Source organism: Tyto alba, unplaced genomic scaffold, assembly GCF_018691265.1.
Source record: "Tyto alba isolate M040663 unplaced genomic scaffold, T.alba_DEE_v4.0 Super-Scaffold_2, whole genome shotgun sequence".
Lineage (NCBI taxonomy): Eukaryota > Metazoa > Chordata > Aves > Strigiformes > Tytonidae > Tyto > Tyto alba.
The window spans coordinates 15,899,408-15,921,151 of NW_024881282.1; the positions used below are offsets into that span (position 1 = coordinate 15,899,408).

The 21,744-nt window shown below is 38.7% G+C and overlaps 1 protein-coding gene across 5 annotated transcripts in view; it reads right to left on the reverse strand.

The window, feature by feature from the left end:
• Positions 1 to 17,256: 17,256 nt before the first annotated feature.
• The window catches only part of PDGFD (platelet derived growth factor D), a 142,556-nt gene continuing 138,068 nt past the window's right edge, over positions 17,257 to 21,744 (reverse strand). For all 5 annotated transcript variants that reach the window (XM_042793066.1, XM_042793064.1, XM_042793067.1 and 2 more), the window contains one exon: positions 17,257 to 20,844. In XM_042793066.1, coding sequence (XP_042649000.1) covers positions 20,710 to 20,844 — 135 coding nt within the window. In that variant the 3' untranslated portion in view covers positions 17,257 to 20,709. The remainder of the gene's footprint in view (positions 20,845 to 21,744) is intronic.

A 21,744-nucleotide genomic window follows, 5' to 3' on the forward strand; every position in this document is an offset into this window, starting at 1 on the left:
TACACCTACAGTGGTTCACATCATATAGTAGAATGAATACAATAAATTACTTTCCAATTATCTTTCAAAAAAATTTCTTTCTACAGACAACAGAGAGAAACTGAAGGTATTTAGTCATATCTTAACTTCAGCACCTAAAAGTATATAGAAAGGTCTCAATATTTTCTATCAGCTGTAAGGCAATGCACTCCAGATAGCCTGGTATGAAGCATAAGATGGAAAGCAGGTGAAGGAAAGAAGAGGCTAAATTTCCAAAGTATATTACAGTAATCGTGTTCTCAGCTTTATATCAAATACAAAAGGTTATGCTTCAAGACAGGGGTGTAACTGGAGTAAACTGCTTCTGTGTGTTCTCGAGTGTTTCATAATGTGTATCAGCAGCACTTCCTCTGCATTTGTTTGTATGGTGCAATATAAAATTCTTCTTTTACTATCTTCTTGTCTGGCTGAATGATACTCTAGTTTCACAGTACAACAGGCTCAGGATTTCAAAGATATGTGGGAAAAATGGTGGTGGAGAAGAGATACCTGGTATGTTTCAATTCTCTACCTAAGAGCAAGAATTGCTTCAGATAGTGTGGGACCCTGATTAAAAATGAGAAATAAGACTTTAAATTATTCTTTAACAAGGAAATACAACCAGGCCCCCTCTGAAAGCCCATCCATCAGCAAGTTCAACTTATTCTCCTCCTTTGCATAAGTCTACTTTCCCCAAAAAGCATTGGTATTAGGAACAAAGAGAACAGCACATTCTTTGGCTGTACCTTGCAAAGACTTCAGATCCAGCAATAAATGCACTGGTAATTCATTATTAGCTTTGATTTATGTATTGCCTCCTGCCAGACTCTTTTGAATCTGATACTTCACTTTAGAGAATTGCCCCCGTGAGCTTGAGGGGACAACTTTGCTTAATCTGTTTTGAAACTGCAGGTGACTCCAGGGCATAAAATGGCAGACATTAATTGGTAGCTGTAAACACCACACAGCTGAAGTCTAACCCTGTAAAAGTTGCTGCCTTCAAATCCTCTGACCTTGGTATCATTGTATGCTCCCAGGCAAAAGGTCTTTACACTGGTAGCTGTGGAAAATCAATCTTAATTCCCTAAAGATGGGAGTGCTGTCGCTAAAGGTCACTGAAAGTTAGCAGCTGCTTTTCACTGCTGGAGTGTTGAATGGAAGTTTTAAAAAGCAAACATTGGTTTGGTGATTGTACACAGGTTTGAGTGTTTCTGTTGCTGTTTCAGCTGTGATGTTTAACTTTTGGTATCCCCATCTGAAGAGATCTCTCTTTCTATGCTGTTGTTTTTACATTTCCTGAGCTTTTTAGTGTCTTTGGAAGTCATCCATAAAGTTGTGCATTTTGTGAGTTCTCATTCCAGTGTTCAGGCAATGAAACTGAGAAGGACTGATGTACACATTATTTTGGTTCAAGAAATTACTCAGTGAAGACTTGGTCAAACCAAAGATCTGAATAACTTTTTTTTTTTTTTTTTTTTTTTTTTTTGTCCTAATTGAACTAAATCAGAACAGCCTGGGAAAATCTCAGGGGTGAATAAACACAACTGACAAATAAGTAGTGCATATGTGTACAATCATATCTGCATTTGTGCTTCTTAGTGGGTATAATAAGAAGTGATTGAGTTAAATCTTGATGTCTTTGTTGTTCTCTGGATGATTCATACTTTAGAAAAATAAAAACAACCAAAGGAAGAAAAAACATTACAGGTGTTTAAACATGGAATTAATTATTGAAAAATTCTAGCAGTCCCTACATCTTGGCTAAATCCCTGTATTTCCTTAGTGTCTTTGGCAACTCTCAAATCCCTTTTCCCTCTAGAATGTAGGCATAATAACAGCTATTTGTCTAATTTATTGTGAATTTGAGGGTTTCATAATAAATATTTTCTTTATGTCTTAACTGTTGCTACTCCAATGTATTTAACACTCAAAACCACTGAAGCATACTGTCAACACAATATACTGAAAACAAAAAGCTATGCTTGTCTTCTGTTTTTCTTTGGCTGTTTAATTTCTCCTTCAAATTCTATGAGTTACACGCCAGCAAATTATAACCCTGCCCAGGTATTCCTGTATCTTCCTCTTCTTCCCAAATTTTTAGTATTACAATTATTAATTTGGATGACTGTTATTTGTAATCACTGGTGTCAGTCTTGAATACACAGATTACAGGGTTAAAGAAAAATAGTGTTTAAAATGTAATGATGGTGTTCAGGATATTCATAAATCCTTTTCAGTTTGTGTTTGATGACAAATATTTGAAGGAAGTGTCCTAAGACTCTACAAATGGTTTTAAATGTGATATTACAATTTTATGTTTCAATCATCAGTAGCAAATTATTGCTAGCACTAAAAGTTTGTCACAATGGACACATTTAAACAAAAAAGCTTGACCAAAATGTTATTCTAGACATTCTCGCACTGTTTTTTCTCAGATATACAATAAATTATTTGACTAATAATATTATTGACTAATAGGGTGGGATACAGTCTTCTAAATATAGGTTTCAAGCTGCATCCCCAGTAGGTCTTAGGCCTCTGTGGAACTTGTTTCACATCTGCTGGTCCCAGCTGGGTGTCTTGGATACTGCACAACATCTGAGAAAAATGGTCCTGAACGCCAGTGTTTGGGCAAATGAATGTCACTCATTCTGTGTCTTATCTATCAATTGATCTGCTTGGGGGAAGGAAGGTAGAAAAAGAGGAAGAGGATGCAGATCACTTACCATTTTCATAACTGTTGTAGTTTTAAAAGGTTTTGAAATTATTTAGCTAACTTCTGAAAATTAAGTCCTCATTTATTCCTGCTTTTCTAATGCACCAGAACTGTGGGGAAGTCTTAGAGAGTCACTTAAATGGTTGGGAGGAAGTTCTGGAGTCCTCTTGTCCAGCCTGTTCCTCCAAATAGGACTGTTGCTGACACTAGATGATGGCTGCATGGCTTTACTGAGCTGAGTCTTGAAAGCCTCCACGGATGGAGATTAGAGAGCCTCTCTGGGCAGCCTGTGCCAGCACCATTGTGTTGTAATAGTGAAACAGGTTTTCCTCCAGTTCAGGCAGAATGTCTCCAGCCAGGAACTGTGGCTGTTGCTCTTTGTTAGACCACCTGTTGTTACCAAGAAGTTTCACTCTGCTATTTCTATAAGTTTTCTTCAAGCAGCTGCTGACAACTATTAGATTTTCCATCAATCTCCTCTTCACCAGACTAAACAAGACCATTTCCCCTGGCATTTCCCTGTGGGCCATGAGCTCTGGGTCCCTCACCATCTTGGTTGTCCTCCACTGGACTCTCTCCAGTTTCTCAATATTTTTCTTGAACTACGGGGGTGCTAAAACTGTACACAGGATTCCGGGAGTTGCCTTACCAGTGGTAAATGTGAGGGGACACCATCTTCTTTTCTGCTGGTGACAGTCACTTTAAGGAATCCCAGGATGCAGTTCATACTATTTGCACTGAGAGCACATAGCAGGCTGATGTTCAGCCTGGTGCTGACAGTAACTCCCTGTCCTTTTAGTCATGGCTTCTACTTGGCCAGTCATTTCCCAGCTTGTGCTGGTGGATGGGGTGAGTCCACCTCAGCACAGATTTCCACTTCCCATTACTGAACATCATGTGATTTCTCCTGGCCCAGTTCTTAAACCTGTCAGAGTCCTTCTGGCCTGAGACTCTAATGCATTGTCTTACAGAGTCCCTTCCTTTTTTCCACCTCCAGTTTAGTGTCATTCACAGATTTGCTAAGGTTTTATTTTTTCTCTGCATACAGGTCAATGATGAGGACCTTAAACAAGATTACCTTAGTACTGGCCTTAGTAAGGTATCATGTTTAGAGTCTTGCAAAGATTTCACCACTGTATCCAGTTTATGTTATTTCCTTTTCAATAGTTTGTTTTTTTGTTCACAAGTATTAGATTATATTGGCACTACATATTCTTAACCTCAACAGGCCTCAAAAATAAAATAAAGACAGTTTAGGTATAAGTGGTGGGAACATATGCTTTCCATGACAAACAAAGACAGCTGGGTGAACTCACTAACTTTGAAAGAACAAAGAAAACAATTATTTAAAAATTTGACTTAGTCACTACATTTTTGTGATTAAATGTCATATTTTTTATGAAATTTGTGGCTTCTACAGTCTCCAGATAATGCACTAATTTCTAAAATCAGATACTTGATATCAATATCTAAAGCAGAAGCCATATTTTACTACTAAATTCAGTAAAGGAAGATAAGAACAGAGAAATATACATCCAGACACATACATCTTTCTCCAGCTGGTATTTCATCCCACCCCAGTGGGGTTCATTTCACATGCTAGAAATCTACAGTTCAGATACTAAGGATGTTGTTAAAATTGATGTAGGGAAATAAGCATTTTTAGGGCATAATTCTTCTGAATAAATATAGAAATCCCCTTTAGGTTGCCTGTTTCTCTCCCTTGGTTATATATGGGATGTTCTTATAATTGATTTACCTGTGAATGCTTATGTTATGGACAGCTACACCTAGTCAACTGAATCTCATGCTTGCTGACTGCAGAGGGATCCTGTGGTTTACACAAATTCCAAACTTCTATGCCTAAATGTCATTTCAATAGATACGTTCCCTCTTTGTGCTCTTCAATGGAATGCGGAAATGGAAACTTTTACTGATTTCTTTGACGTCAAATCAAGTAAACCATCTGTTGCTGTCAAACTTCTCAACTTAATGTTTTGCAGCCATTTAGAAGACCCATCTTTGCTGTACTCATCTCTCTTCTTCATTTTGGTCATCATAAGAATGACAGTGTCTGCAAACATCAGAGCTACTCTTCCTCCTATACAGCCATGATAAGAGGACATCTCAGGAGATTATCAAAATATAGCCTAAAAAGACATGCAGTGCTGTTATCCGAACTATAAAATAAAGAGAGAGCTAATAGCAATTGAAAGTGCAGGTGACATCTTTGCTAGAATTGAAAGTCAAGGTGAAATCTTTGCTACAATCATAAAGGAGTCAAGTAGAACCTTTAGAGGGATGACAGAACTCAATAAAATACATCATCCATATAGAAAATTAAATTAACTTAGCTTCTACTCAACTGGGAAAGACTGAGTCCATCACAGTAAATAAGCCACTTACATAGCTGAGCTGTCATTTTAGTATTAGAACATATGCACAGTATTTTAATTTCTCGTAATTCGACAGAACTGAATAGAGAGCCTGAATCACTGATATTAACAGGATTAGGTAGATATCTACTGGTATTGCATCAAATATACCATATTAGAAGAATAATTGGGTGCATATAAAAATAATACAGCTCAATGCTACTAGTAGCATTAACTAACTACAGTCTCTTACCTTTTTCTCAGGGAGTATGAGCAGAAAAGATATTTCCTATTACTTGAGATATGCTACCCTGAAAACTTCCCTTCTGCTCAACATAGAACTACTTTTGCAATCCTCCACATCGTTCTGGGATGGAAGAGCCCTGAGACACTCTTGAGCACTCAAAGGCCTTTTTGGGCTATGGAACTGAGACTTTGGGCTTCATCATGGAAACAAGCTCCTTCATGAGGCAATGCCAGACACTAGCTAGAAATCATAATTTGTTTGAAATATAACTATTTTCTGCTGTTTCATATTCTCTTTATTACAGAGAATCCCTAGTCTGGGAATTGGAAACTTGCCCAATTGATCTCAACGGGAATTTGTGCAGTGAAAAAAATATAGTTTATGCAATGTTGCATATGATGAAGATCCTTAATGAAATCATGTTTTTATTGGCAATAAAACACACCCCTCCCGCGTGTAGTAAAGTTATGTAGGTTCTATGGAGGACTCTAGTGTGGGTTGTTCAGATAATATTTCTTTGGCAAGCTGTTCAGTGTCCTGCCTCAAAATCCAAAGTGGTAATGTATACTCTTGGCAACTAATAAGGTGGTTAAAATTTCTGCCTCTTTTAAAGCCTGTGAAAAACTCACAGCACATTTCTTCTGACCACAGAGCTTTAAGAATAGTTTGCTGACTGCAGCACAGCATTACTCAAAGAATATTTGTTGAGTAATTGGAACTATTTACAGTGCAGCCAGTAGGGGTGGCAGGTAACATTTAATTACAAATTTAAATGCCTACATGTTTTGTTATAAACACTCAAACATGAAAAAATATCACATTTTATTAATAATACTAGTGCCCAGTCTGGCTATTGTTCCTCATGGCAGGTGATATTACTCGGATCACAGAGCTGTAATCAAAAGGATATTAAAGTCACATTGATCATTTTCTGAATACTTATTTTTTTCAACTAGCTGGATTTTAACTGTTGTTCAAAATTGTCTCACTTTGCCATTGCAATTCTGTGTAATTGCATAATTTCATGCAGTTGTAGCTCTTTTCTTAGGCATTGATTTTTTTTTTTTTTTGATATGTGTCCCTCTCCCTCTAAGCAATTTCCTTCCTTCCTTCCTTCCTTCCTTCCTTCCTTCCTTCCTTCCTTCCTTCCTTCCTTCCTTCCTTCCTTCCTTCCTTCCTTCCTTCCTTCCTTCCTTCCTTCCTTCCTTCCTTCCTTCCTTCCTTCCTTCCTTCCTTCCTTCCTTCCTTCCTTCCTGCCTTCCTGCCTTCCTGCCTTCCTGCCTTCCTGCCTTCCTGCCTTCCTGCCTTCCTTCCTGCCTTCCTTCCTGCCTTCCTTCCTGCCTTCCTGCCTTCCTTCCTGCCTTCCTTCCTGCCTTCCTGCCTTCCTTCCTGCCTTCCTTCCTGCCTTCCTGCCTTCCTGCCTTCCTGCCTGCCTGCCTTCCTGCCTGCCTTCCTGCCTTCCCTTGCCTGCCTGCCTTCCTGCCTGCCTTCCTGCCTTCCCTTGCCTGCCTTCCTGCCTTCCTTCTTGCCTTCCTTCCTGACTTCCTTCCTCCCTCCCTCCACAATGAAAAATAACCTTCAGTTTAGTTATCTGAAAGAGAAAAAGAATATACTTTGAAATGAAAGAATATTAAGTTGAACAAGCTCAGCACTACCCTGCCAGAGAACAGGGAAGTCCCGCCTTCCTCCAGCCAGCTTTTCATACCAGCTCAGAGAGCTGTTTCTGATTTTTTTTTTTTTTTGTTAATTTTTATCCAGATACTTCCATGGTCCAGCTCACTGTATGATTATGTAAGTGTTAACAGCAGTGGAGGTGAAGCAGAAGAAACTAATGTCCACTGGAGTGATATCAAAAATATGGAATTTAACGTTTTGGAGGAAGCACAGACTGTCTTAAGTCAAAGTTGCAACATTACCTTGTTACCTTCAAGAAATTAACTTAAGCATGTTCACACAAGATTTGCTGAATTTCAGTCATAAACAAGTCTTTTTGAGTTTCAGAGATTGAAGCCAGAGCCTCTAGACATGCTCAGTTCCATGAAACCAAACTAGAATGAACAGCACCCAAATTAACCTGTTTTCCAGCTTATAAAGACTTCTTTCTCATCTTCCAGCTTTTGGATCCTTCTACCCCTCTGGCAATTCCCTTTTTCTTTAAAGCTATACTTTAAATCCAAAATCTTTCTGTCTGCAGACCCTTGATGCTTTATATATTCTGTATATAAATAGTGTATTGTTATTTCTACCTCATTGTGGAACAGTTCTTGCAAGTGTTCTTTTTGGCTAATGTTTTCTGTCTCAAAAATTTCAGATAATATTTTCAAGTTCACTTATGATACTTAATGTGTATAATTAAAAAAAAAAAAAAGCTTTGAGAAATAAACCATAGCACAAACTGTTTTTAGGGTTTAGAAACTGTCTCTGTTTACAAGATCAAAACAAAATTAGAGTTTCTCTATAGTTTGAAAGCAACACTAAATTAAATGCTATCTTCTCTATCACACTGCCAATGCTGCTAAGAAATACACCATTAGAAATAAGATGCCACAGTAACTCTCTTGCACTTTAATTCCTTCAAGGCTTCTAGCATTTGTTTCTCTGCAATCTAGGATTTCTATAGCACAGTAAGAAACACAGAGAAGATTTTTGAGAGGGCAAAAGCTTAATTTATAACATGCTACTTGACCCATTCCTCAACTGATAAGATCAATTCTACTCTCTGTGATACCTGAATGTCATGGGGAGTTAATCATCACAGCTTTTGGCCTTTACACAGTTCCCATCAGGTTTACTGCACCATGGGTTCCCTCAACCTAATATCTCTTCTCAAATTCATATTTCTTATCCTCTCCATGTTATCTTGCTGAATTATTTCTTTGGGCTTTGCAGTGATTCATCACACACTCCAATGGGCTCAACATTGAGTAAATTAATATATTAAGAGTCTAGAAAAGTTCAGATATTCAATGATGATTTTCAATATCCATTTTGTCCATTGATGTGACTGGGAAACTGTAATTAGCTGGACTAGGCAGCTTCCAGATAAATTTTTTTTTTTTTAATAGTTTTCTGAAACCAGAATCAGAAGTTCTATGGCACTTTAAAAAAAAAAAAAAAAAAATTAAAAACTTGTGAGTGCAAGCCTTCTGTCATTACATCTGCAGTGTCTACAGTTTCCCTGAGTGCTCTGCAGTTCAGCCTTTTCCAGCAGTTTTTACTGGCACCCATTGCTCATGAGTGAGCAGTGATCAATGTCAATGAGGTTTGACTGAGTAAGGTTGCTTCAGGGACAGTAAGTGTGATCAGGACTTGCAATTCACCTGCCCTACACAGGTTGGAAATTAATCTGTTTAAAATTCAGCTGTTTTTCTCAGACAAATGGTTTTGGGTGAGATTTTATCTTCATTCTCTCAGGAAAACCTCTACAGAATATAAATATTTGTGAGGAGGGTTTCACAACAGTTTCTAAATTTTACTATTTTTCTAACTATCACACATCAGGAAAGCTGGGAAAACTGAAACCCTGATTTGTATTCATTTTTGGATGTGGGCACTTAGAATGTTTTTCTAGCTTGTGGTGAGATCACATTGAGGCATGTAAATAAATACTAAGCCCAAGCTGAAAACTTTGGCTTAGGTGAAGTGTGGCTGTTCTGAATTGCACAAAGAGGTTTGCCCTATAATTTCACCAAAGTATCTTCTTGCATTCAAGATCAAATGTAAAATAATGAGCAGGACTACAACAGAAAGAATTTTTTTTTTTTTTTTTTTTTTTTTTTTTTTTTGTGGATCAGAATCAGTTAACTTGTGAATCCAATGAGAAAAAAAAATAAAGCTGGGGGTAAAATGAAATCTTGCTTCTGAACACTGCCTGATATGGAGGAACCTCAATAAAAGTGGGGCAAAACAGTTGTGTTTTATTAGCAATAACAATTAGAAGTAACAATCTGTGAGTTGTGAGCAGCTACCCAAACTAAGCTTGGGAGCTGGGGTTTTGCTGTAGAATGATCTCTAGGAACATTTGTAATGATCCATGCCACAAATTACATGATATATGACATTGCATGCCTGAAAAGAATTAGTACTCATCAAGCATGATAAATCCATCTGCCATCCATCCCAAAGGAAAGAGGAACTCATATAGTTTCCTCTGCATCACTCCAACCATTTTAGCTTAATTCCAAACAATGTTGAGTCATGGTATGTTTCCCAGCCTCTTGTAACTTCTCTTGTAATAACTACTTTATGGGAACAAAATCTTCCTGTTATTAGTTGGAATATACTTTATAATTGCCCATTTTTTCAGCCTGTCCTAACAGTTCAGAATTAATAGATGGGAAATCTACTTTTTCTGCAGTTTTCATTACTTTTATGTTATATTGCATCCTGACATTCAGTCATCACAGGGAAGTGAATGGAGAGTATTGTTTGCCAATAGACAGAGGAGAGGACTTTGCAGTGATCTGTCATTTATTTTTAGTTTCAACAGGTTTTAGCATGAAGTAACATATGATGTAATCATCATAGTCAGTATAGTTGTCAAACATTGCCTTAGAATAGGCAGTGTCAAAAAACACCATTGTATCACTCATTTTCTTCAATCAGGAAAATTATTTATTTGCAGTGCAATAATGTGCTTGTGTTTAGATTTACCTTATTGTCTACAAAGCATGCCAGTACCTCTGACTTCTTATAAATGCTATATCAACACATTATTTAACATATAAACTGTATTTAACATCATGTTTAAGTTCGAACCTGTGTAACTATAGCATGTTAAAACACTGTGTTAGGAGGAAGAGGTGGGGAATCTTTACATAATCAAGTAGGAACAGTAAACGTAGATGACCTTTCTTCAAAGCCCAGGGAGTGGTGTGTTTAGTTTCCAGTGACTCCTCAACCCAATTATTCAGCTTTCCATCTACAAATGTGTCTTCTGAGACCAGCCATCAACCTTCAACAAAAGAAAGACTTGAACTAACTGTTCTGTATTATCTTGTCTGAGCTTCTCTCCCTATGCATCACCAGTCCCTACTCCTTGTGGTACCACTTGCTAATTAGCTGTTTGTATCAGGAACTGAGCCTAGGACCGGTCAGCTATACCACTTGCACAGAACTGGGCTGTTGGATGATCTTGTCAAGGGACCTCTTGTTCCAATCTGTTCTCTTTCCCTGACCTGGTTTAGATGCTTGTGTTAAGGTCAGGGAAGATGGTCTGCATGGACCTGTTTCTCTCATGTGACTCTCAGGGCATGTATGCTCAGTTGGAGATGTGCATTTAGTTAGAGTAATCCCTTATCTTATCAGACGTCTCAACATTGCTAGGTTCCTGGGCCAAAGACTAAGTTAATTTTCCAATAATAATAAGTAATGTATGATCACAAGATCAAACAGAAGCAAAGATTTTTTGGCCAGACTAACCTTGCTGCTTTTGGAGGAAACAAAGCTCATATTCATCATTTGTCCTCTGTGCATCTTTTCCCATTCAGTCAAGTGAAGGCTGATGTAGTATATATCTGATAACTGTTTTAAGTCTACCTCTCTGTGTAGGCTGTGGCCCGATGAGCCCAAGACTAGTTATCGGCTTAGATGAAAATGGTAGTGCTAGAAGGTTTTCAAGGAGTTACAGCTGAAGGTGTTGCCCCTTGAAAGTGAAATGAGGTAAGGAGGATGTTCAGGCTTTCATGCAGTTTACCATTTCCCTAAGATCTTCAGGCTTTGCTAGTATCTTGAGACAGTGAGACCTCTGAGTCTTATAACAGATGTCTGAGGTTGACAGAAATGCCTAATTCAAAGACCTTGGCAGAGGTATATGTACTATTTCCTTTTTTCTTATGCACTGAATTTCACCATCAAAGGCACATTTCTTTGATGTCTTGTAGATTTAAACACCCAAAAGACAAAGCATGGCTGTTAGCAATCTTTCAAGACTTGTACAGAAGAAGCAAAACTGCAAAATTCATAAAAAGAAATTCAGCTGAAGAGTTTTAACTATGACTAAGAACCTTCAGTAATTGCGTTAGCACTGATCAGACTTCTCAAAATTTCCTGTGTGAACAATGGAGACCTGGAAGACGGGTAAAAAAATGAAGGGGTCTTGCATAGGACTTGTATTAAAAGCCTTCGGTGATCTTCAAAGAAAGAGAAAATTTAACTGTAGTGTAAGAATAATCTTTCTCTTTGTCTGCTGATGAATTTTATCTTGGTGGAGTAGGATTTAAACTTTTTCCTGATATTTTTCTACTTGGAGTTATGGAAATGTTTATATACATGTATATGAGAAAAACACATACGTAATATGTATTTTATTTGTATATATGCATACATGCCTATATTTATACATACACAGATATATTAGCAAGGTCAATTTGATCAGAGGATTGTTCCATTTTGGATTAAATGGAGGAGGAGCAACCACTAGGAACCAAATGCAGTTAAAGAAATTACTCAGAACACTTTCTCAGACTAGAAAAAAACCCCACAACTTCATTGTAATATATCATACACTATTGTATGGCAAGTTTCTCAGTTATTCAGTACCGTATCAGGTGTTCTACATTCAGGAAAGTTCATATGGTCTTTGGCAGTTTTTCAAGGACCACCCAGATAATTTGATTTTCCAGGACTGTGCAGTCTCCATGAGTTTTCTCTAAGTTAAAGGCCTTAGCATAGTTTTTTTTTAAATTTACATTTATCTATAGGCAACTTTTTGCCTATTTTATGCTGCACCCATATAATCATATAGCTTACAAAAGTTTTGTAGAAAGCAAATAACAATATTGTGTGACAACCTTCACCCTGATAAACTAAACAAATGTCAGGTTGCTTCTTTGGTCAAATCAGTTGTAAAGTTTCTTCTTGCATGCCTCTGAAGACTAGTGTCACTGGATATCAAACACTGTAGTTTAGAGGGTCATAACACAGTGGAAAAGGCAGGAGGTGTCAATGAGAATAACAGTTCACTTAGCAGATGCTTTGCAAATATACTTTATAGGTGAGTTATCATTTTGCCAACTTGTAGCCACTGTTGATTGTTCAATAGGGTCCTACATGAATATACAACATTGTATTTTGGAGTCTAAAAGTAAACTTTTCTTTAAACACATGCCAGCAACAAGAAAACTCCCTCAGCACATACACAAATCATTCTAAACATGATTTTGTTTTGTTTTGTTTTTTTAATGTAGATGTTTGCATGTCCATGCAAGCTCTGCTCTATGCAAAGAATACTCTTTGGTTTTTCAATAAGCACTGCTGTAAAGGGCGAAGAACAGCAGTTTAGTATTTGATGAAAGTTGCATAGCTTGTTAAAATGCCTGTCAGACAAAAGAACTTATATAGTTGGATAAAAAAAAAAACAAACACTTGATGCTGGCCAGAGCTCAGTGCAATCAGTTAGTGATATTAAAATGCAAGGACTAGTTTTCATTGCTTTTTGAATTAGCTTTATGTAAAATGACTTTTTAAAGGATACTTCCATTTTGGTTATTAAGATTGCTGACTTTGCCTTCACTGTTGAATCCTGAAGATTTCAGGTATGCAGTAGCTGCATGTCTCAGTGAAACTAATTTGCTTACCTTTTGTTGTTGGGGTCTTAATTCGGACCCAAGTGTCTTCATTTTAATTGAAAAAAACAATTAGTCTTCTTCATGGAAGGCTACATGGCTTATCTTCATTTAATAATAAGTTGTGTAATTGGTGTTCAGATACAGTTTAACTGGGAAAATTGCAGCATTTTGCCTATGTGGGGTTATTTGAATACTGAAATTGCAGCTTCCTATAAAGCAACCGATTCCTTGAGGGCACACAAATCCTTGCATGACCTTTTGAAATAAATTAGCAACAGAATCCAGGGGTTGGTATTTTGATATAAAGGTTGCAATGAATGCCATCTGTTGGGTATCGTAATGGTTTAATGAAGGCCTCTTTTACATCAGGTGCTCCCTGAGTTCAGAAGGATGCTCTGGGGGTTGTGCTGCAGCCCAGCCTGTATATTTCAGTAAAGCTGGACAATTTGCCTTCCTATGACTTAATGATAAAATCTATCTGGAAGCTCTGAAATACTGCAGTCTTCAGTCTTTCCTCAATTTCTGAAAAATTCCCTGCGATGGCTTGCTGAACAGCATTATCTGCTGCTGAGTCCCATGGGCTGATGGAGGTGAGGCTGCTACAGCTCCCTGAACCCATGTCCAGCCAGGAGCAGGGCTGAACACGTGTCCCCACAGACACACACACACATGTGCATGCAGGTGGGTCTCAGTCAACCCCCAGGCCCCCCACAGTCTCTTGGGCATTGACCCTCTGGTCCCTCCGACAGCCAGCTCAGCATCTCCAGTCACGGGCACCATGGACACATGGGCCTCCAGCCCCAAGTCCCACCCCAGGGGCTCTCACTGAAATCCACACACACACCCCCCCCCCCCCCCCCCCCCCCTCTGGACAGGACAGGACCACTCACTTGGGCAAATGGCTAGACATGGGGTTTAGTGAGAGGCCAGGACAGACTGTGCTGGTCACACAGAGGGCACAGCTGGGGAGGTGCACTGACGAGCCCCTACTTGTATACAACCAGACCCTTTTGTCCCCTTACCCTAATGTTTTCCCACTCACTCCTCAAACCACCTTGATCCTCCCTTTCCCCATCCCTCCCAGAACATCCCATAAGTCCTGTGTAATCTTGAAATAACCTTTTCCTACCCTCCCATGGTGGTCCCCACGCCCCTGGCAGTGACCATCCCTCAGTCTGTGGGGTGATGGGAACCCTCTTCTGCTGGCTCATGATGATGGGTGTCCCTTGGCTCATGGACTGAGGCTCCCCAGGGCATCCTGGGGATGAGGGGGTTGGGGACTCTATTGGTCTGCTGAGTGACTGGGGTTCCCTCCAATGTCAGCGTGCCCCTCTGCTCCTTCTTGTGTTTAGGGACAAGCCTTTAGACATGTAAGCTAACAAGTTGTGTCTGTGGTATTAATGAACCAGACATTTACTACACCCTGGGGGGAAAAGTCCTCCTGCAGGGATGTTTGGCCCTTCTCCACATCCCACCTAAAATATGTGGCTCTGTCTGGTCCTTGAATTATCATACTGCTGATGCTGTTGGGTAAGTGTGGGGCTAGGAGCTCGAAATGCTGCCTACCTTGACAGGGAGAAAGGCATGGTCACCAAGGACTGGAGAGTCCTCCCTGAGCCACAGCCCTCAGTGGAAGTCCAAGACTTTGTCAGACTGTTCTCTGTCTTGTTTTTACACAGTTTGTCAACATGGACTAATGCATCCCCCTTGCTCTACATAAAGTCTAGTAATAGAGTGGAGTCTCCATCCTTGGAGAAATTTAAAACCCAAGTGGACATGACAGAGCAACCTGCCGTAGGTGACCCTGCTTTGAGCACAGTGTTGGACAAGACCATCTCCAGAGGTTCCTTCCCAACTCAGCCAGTCTATGATTCTTCAATGCATAAGAGTTTTTAATTTCTGGGGAGGGAATCCTCTTTCTTCATATACTAGGTGCAAATGGAAATACTGTATTACCAAACCAGACTGATTTGTTTGTTCTTTGTTTGGTAGAAGTATATGACTATGACAGTTGGTAGAAAGATTTAACAGAATTGTATTGTTACAAAAAGTGATTCTTTGGACCACGTTCACCTTGGGGAGGGTAAACTGATTTCAGACTGGGCTGACAGAGCTCATCTCAGTGCACCCTCTACTTGAGATGATACTCTCCAAACTCAAACACAGAACAAAAAGGTTAAGATGTCTGCTCTTATTACTTATCTAATAAAATGCAAGGAATAGAAGTTGAGGGTTTTTTCTTATGTCATCACTGTTTATATCAAAATATTTGAAAGTTACCCAGTTTTTTTATCCTGTTTTCTTCGTAGAGATTCTGAAACTGAAATTATTTCAACTGAAGAACAAATCCTTTGTCAGCCTGAAATTGCAGCATTTAATACAGCAACTATTACGTAACTAATTCCATTTTTATTAAAGCATGCCTGTGCCACGACAACTTTTTATATGCAATACATAAGTGACGTTTTGAAACTCAGTTTCAAAAACCATGTTTTATAAATTCAGTTTTGAAATAAAAGTTTTGTTATCTATAAAGGAATTTCAGACCAAGTCTTAAGCCAAAACAGTTTTATAAGGTAGTCCAAAACCTAGAATACATCCTTCCTACTATCCATGGCAGAATATTGGCTGGTTTGGAAATTTCATTTCTTGAAGAAGGCTTTGAAAAGAAATGCAAAATCAAATTTGCACTTTAAACACTTAAAGCAGATTTTAAAGGCTTGTCAATGAATGACAAAATAAATTATGAATGTTATGCATTTCAGCATATTTGACCAAGACTATCAATAAACAAAGTTAAAGTTCCTAGAATGAGAGACCAGAATACTAATTTCTGCATTATCATTAGCTACTGTACTGGAGTCCCTAGGAGAATAAGTATAAATTGTTCATCTGTTGAATTTGCATTACAGCAGTGTGAATGGGCAATGCACTGCAGAAACGAGCAGGGGAAATTTGAAATTAATTTGCAAAGAAGTACTTTTACACCTGTTGCAGCTCTTAAAATCAGCTAGAAGAACATTCTGTGTTCTTCAAAAATGTAAGAATGTTTAAAAAAACACATTATTTTTCTAAAAAGGTAATAGTGAGTTCCTGAATGACCTCAAGAACCATATACTTCTTCAGCTGAAGAGACACAGAGCTACTTTTTGTGCTGCAAATTTATAAAAGCTTTCACTCATGTGAGCACAAGGACAAACTGATAATGTTAGCTAGCCATTAGTTATATAAGTACATAGCTATGCCAGATGGGAGGAGCTTTATGCCATCCTCGAGCACATTGCAATTGCTGAGCTGCTGTCTACATAGTGTATTCAGTGCATTTCTGAAGGGCAAAAAATGTTTCCTGCACCCATTAAATACGTCCTTGTTCACTGTGCACAAGAGAACTGCTTCCTTTGTTATGAAATGTCTCTTCTATCTGCCTTTTTTTTTCAAAAAAAAAAAAAAAAAAAAAAAGAGAGATATATGAATTATTTCTCTGAGTAACAGGGACCAAACCAAAGGGGATAAATATGCTCATCTGACTGGCTGACTGTTCCAGGTCGGTGGCATTGCCGTAGAGAACAGGGTGCACATGCATTAGGAGAGGCTGCAAAACTGGGTCCCTGGACTGTATGCTATCTGTATATCCATTATCAGACAGGGCATATAGCTAGTAAAGAATTTGGCAAAAATTTATTTTCCTTATTCATTCCAAGATCCAGATCCACTGAACGCTTAAGGCAACTTTAGCTTAACAGAAGAACGTTACACTGGGAGTTGGTTATCAAAGCTATGAAAGTTACGTTCCAGATGCAACACAACAAAATTTGTTTCTGCTAAAGATGGGGGAAATACTCAGAGTCACAAAGGTAGATTAAATTTCCCCATCTCAGGAGGCTTTAGGTTCCTTCAGTTGCCCTGCACACATCTATTGGATACTTAGCTCTGCCCTGGTTCAGGTGAGATGTGGAGCTTCTGCAGAAGCTTCTTTTGGCAGTATGGAGCAGCTTCAGTAGGACAAGTGAGGACATTTCTGCTGGAGCCAAGCCAAGCCTGTGTAGGCTGAGACCAGCACCAAGTCCAGGGGAGCACCATAATCCAGCTATCAGAAATGCTGTGCTGCTGTCATGCTGCTGCTGCTCCACAAGGAAGCTGTAAGCAATTCCAGATCAGGGGTTCAAACTCAATTATCCCAAAATTCTACTTTGGTACTTCCCTGATGCTTCTGGGAATGACTGCTAAAATTCACAAGGACACCTAGTGTGGATGGTATCATATTGTGGAAATGTTTTTCAGTAAATCATGGGGTTTAGTTTCTCTGAATTCTGAATAATCACTCAGAATATCTTCTTTCAAAAGCAGTATTTATTTTTTCATCAAGATAAGACACATTACATACTGCATAAAGTAAAAAATACTGCTAGGAAAGCGGCATTTAACTGAGATAACAAAAAATATATATATAGATTGCACTTGAGAAAGTAGGCTCCATCCCAGAAGAACAACAGTAAATAAAAAGCTAGTGAGTGGTTTGAAATCAGGAATCTTCCTGAATTTCCCTTGAGAATGTATTTATTTTGGGGGGATTCCAATTCCACCAATAAAAATGAACTAGATTATTTTTTTAATAGCTTTCCTTTTTAAATTAAAATAGTATGTAAACATCATAACAATTATTACATAGACAAAAGAGAAAATAAAGGTATGGAAAAACATCTGTTTAATTTCTGCTAATAAATAAAAAAGAAAAGTTATGCTGGTATTTGGTTTCCCCAGGGTCACTGCAGCTTGGGGCTCAGGTTTTGGGGAATTTTTCTTAGTTCACATGTATGTTATCATCCCCACACTGCAACATAAAGTCCATCCTTGACTCTCCTGCGCTGGCAGGGAGCATGTTGTCTGTATTGCAGATGGCAGCAAAAAGCAATGAATGGTTCCATTCGTTACTAAGTGTCCCAGGAACAGTACTTTAAATTTTGTGACGAGTTTAGCCTATATTTAAGAAAGTAAACCCAATCTTAAGCAAGAGGATAAACACTATTACACCAATCTCTTTTTACTTTACCGCCGAATTTTTCTGCTGGACCCTGTCATACACTGCTCCCTGTACCTAATTCAGTTAGCTAAACCATTAGCTCCTCAGTCTTTAAAATGAGTATTCATACCATCTATCTCTGTGTATCTCACTCAGACGCCCAAATCAGATTTCTGACCTTTCTACATAGTCAAAAGAGAGAAAGAAAAGCTCCAACCTTGAGTAATTTCAATCTGGGGACTAAGGCACATGGTGGAAGAGCCTCTCCCTCCCAATTGCTTGCAGTGGTAACTCAGGCTCCCAGACGAGGCTGGGTCCCCCAAATTAAGAGGTGTAAATACCCCTCCCAACACACAGTGAGCAGGCAGAGGTGCGTGGGAGCTGCCAGGCACAGTGGATGACTGGTGCACATTTTCCCCTGGGGAGTGGGAATTAAAGGACCACTCAAAGCACAAAGCCATATGAAACTGATTGTTTCCTACAATCAGTGCTATCTATGAGGCCAGAGTGCTTAGGCATAATTTGGGCATAATTCAGTCAGGGATATACATTGGAGTGCACTGTCTCAGAGACAACCAGTACCACCAAGGTCTCACATGCAAATTTATTCCAAGATTAGCTAAAAATTATGGAAGGGATGGGTCAATTTTGTTATTAAGCTAGAAACAGAAAAAGAATGAAGTCTTCTTTAAACAGTCCTGAACTATGAAATGAAGCTGGCAATCTTTGGTTACAGTGCTGTTCTTTTAATGTGAATTGCTTTGAAAAATGATGAATCACTTCCCAAGTCAGCATTCAGAAGCATTTTTAAATAGACATCTGGGAGCCAGAGAGGAAAAAATAATATAAATAATAAAAACCCCACACTTTTTGAATCTCAAAGGTTAAAGTACAGGAAAGAAAGTAACACAACATTTCTAAGGGATGTTTCAGTAAGGTTTTGCTAAAATTATAAGAGCACTTATACTTGAGCTGATAAAGAGGGTAAGTCAGAACACTAGGGCACTTTTGTAACAAAATTGTAGACGGATAAAACATACTGGCTTGAAAGATCTCAGTATTATATTATAGCACATGCCAGTTTCCACTAATTATAACGCACTATTGTCAAACTACTTCACTCTTTCAGAGAGACAGAAACACAAGAGGCAACACAAAGAAGATGAATTAATGCAGCTTATGTCTGCTATTAAATATAAAACCTCAGCCATTAAACGTGTTGCCCCATTCCCTCTGTTACATTCAAAACTCCAATTCTTTGCCAGACTTAAATCTGCCTGTATTTTACACTTTTGGAGCAGCATTAAAAAAACTTTAAAGATAGTTTGGAAGGATTTTTTTTTTTTTCTTTTTTCATCTAGAGCACTTTCATAATATTTTAAAAGGCATAGGAAGCTCTACTGTAGCTTTTAAAGTGCTTATTTTATTGTGAGGTGGTGTTTACTAATATTCTTCTGGAAGTTAATTAATGATGCACATTTTCCATGGCAGACAGACATTGCTTAATGAGTTAATATGCCTCAGAAAAATGCAAACAAAAAGGAATTCACTGTCAACAGTTTAACCATGGCAATACACAGAGCTGAAATGAGACAACTAACCTCAGATAACTAAGATTAATGCATATATGATGAAGTTATAATAATCCATATTTAAAACAAACAAACAAACAAATCCCAAACCAAATAACGATAATTAAATCTCAAGCACAGTTTTGTTTCCCAGTAAAACAACTGCAAAACAAATCAATATTTTCACCAAACAAGTGCCCTAACTTCATTGCCTGTGTGGGGAAACACGGCACTCCTCAAACTGCAGTGAGGAGGATACAAGGGGAGGGTTATCTCTCCCTTTTCGTGTAGAGGGAGCTGCTCCTGGGCAACTATGGGCAGCTCCGGGCAAGGGGCAGGAGTCCAGTCCAGGTAGGTAGAGACCAGAATCATCCCCAGCTCACAAGGATTTACCTGGGCACCTGGCAGGAGCCCCCTCTTGCAGAAGCGCCTGGGCAGTGGTTCCTGTGGAGTCACCGTGGCAAAAGTATCAGCCTCTGCATCCCCCTTTAGCCACCAGTGTCCTGGCTTATGCAAAGCGTCTACTAATTTCAGCACACAATTTGCTGGGTACAAACAGTGAGATTTGATTTTACTGGTGTGTTATTTCCTGTAGTGATATATTTTCCTCATTGTATCTCACTCTGTTCAGCCAGAACATTGGGAAGTTACCACTCGGAGCAGGACAAACCATTTAACATTCATACAGGCTCAAATTCTCTCTTCATTTATACCCACAGAACTCTGCTGACCATGAGGATAGCTGAGCAGGTAGAAATGACAGCAGAATTTGAGTGTAGCAACTGGTGAGTAAGAAACAGAAACACGTTATTTCATTGCCAGCTACCATAAATACCTACACAACTGCTGTTTAATTTCAGTGGGCTTTGTGTGCCTAAGGATTATAAGTGAGCTTTGAAAATCTCAATCCTCAGAATCTAGCTACAGATGACCATAATCCTATACTCTTGGGTGCTGATACATAAATCTATGATATACCTGTTTAGCTGCCATGGCACTAATCAGCACAGCTATGCTGAAATACAGCGATCATTTTTGCTAATTGCAAAGGCAGGACAGTAGCAAAGTTCAAATGATTAGTGAATAAAGGTCCTCAGAGCAAACCTGCTTAAAAGTAAACGTCCTGTAAACTGCAATTAGTGTGTCTTGTGTTTTTTCCATTTATTTATTTGTTTGTTTGTTTGTTTGTTTGTTTTATCGGGGTGGTCTTGAACTGCAGATACAATCACAACGCTCATGGTGATCCAGTTGTATATCTACTAAGGCCATGTTGTTCCTGGTTCTGCCTTTTCTTCTGGGATGCCCAGCCTCAGGGACGAATTTCAGCACCTGGGAGGATCAACAGAAATGCATTGATTAGAAAACACTGTTAGAGATCTGAGGATGAGAGTGTTGGGACCCTGATGGCACCAACAGCCCTTAATGACCCTGACCAGCATTAATTTGAACACATTTTTTGTTTCTTTCTAGCTTTTTCTTTCTACTCTGTGACATCCTGCTGTACTGTTTGTCCTGGAGCTTTGACATATTGGATTATTTCCTACATCAGGTATCTTTATATTGTGCAGTTCCCTAACTACGTCCAGAGTTGTTCTTTTGCATGCAAATTAATAGGCATGTTTCCTTTGGCTCGTCTTTGCAGTCCCATACATATTTGAATTGCTCTGCCCCTTCTCTCACTTGTATAATATTTCTGCTCTAAAGAACAAGGCACATTTTCCTATTCAATTTGAAATTTCTGAAGCTCATGTCATTAGAATCAGTCCAAAAATGAAATGCATGTGAGAGGCAGGAGATGAACAGAGCTTCTGCTAAATATGTGTCAGATCCCATCGACTTTCGCTGGAATCTGACTTTTGTTGGCTTATCTTAAAAATTGCTGTCTCAATTTAAGCAATTTCTTAAGAATTTACTGTGAATAACATGAAAGAAACAAACAAAAATTTACTTCCTAGAGAAGTTTACATCATATAAGAGGCTTCTGAACATATTTTATCTAGGTAAGATAATCCAGAGACCCCTTAAAAGATGGTTCTAGGTTATAAAGAAGATGAAGAGAGGCAACAAACATAAATTGCAACAAAAGAAATCCTATTTGGATATATGGAAGAAAATACTGAGGGTGGTTAAACACTGGAGCAGGTTGCCCAGGGAGGATGCAGAAACCTTGAAGACAGTCAAAATTAACAGGACAAGGCCCTGAACAACCTCATTCTAACTTCAAAATTC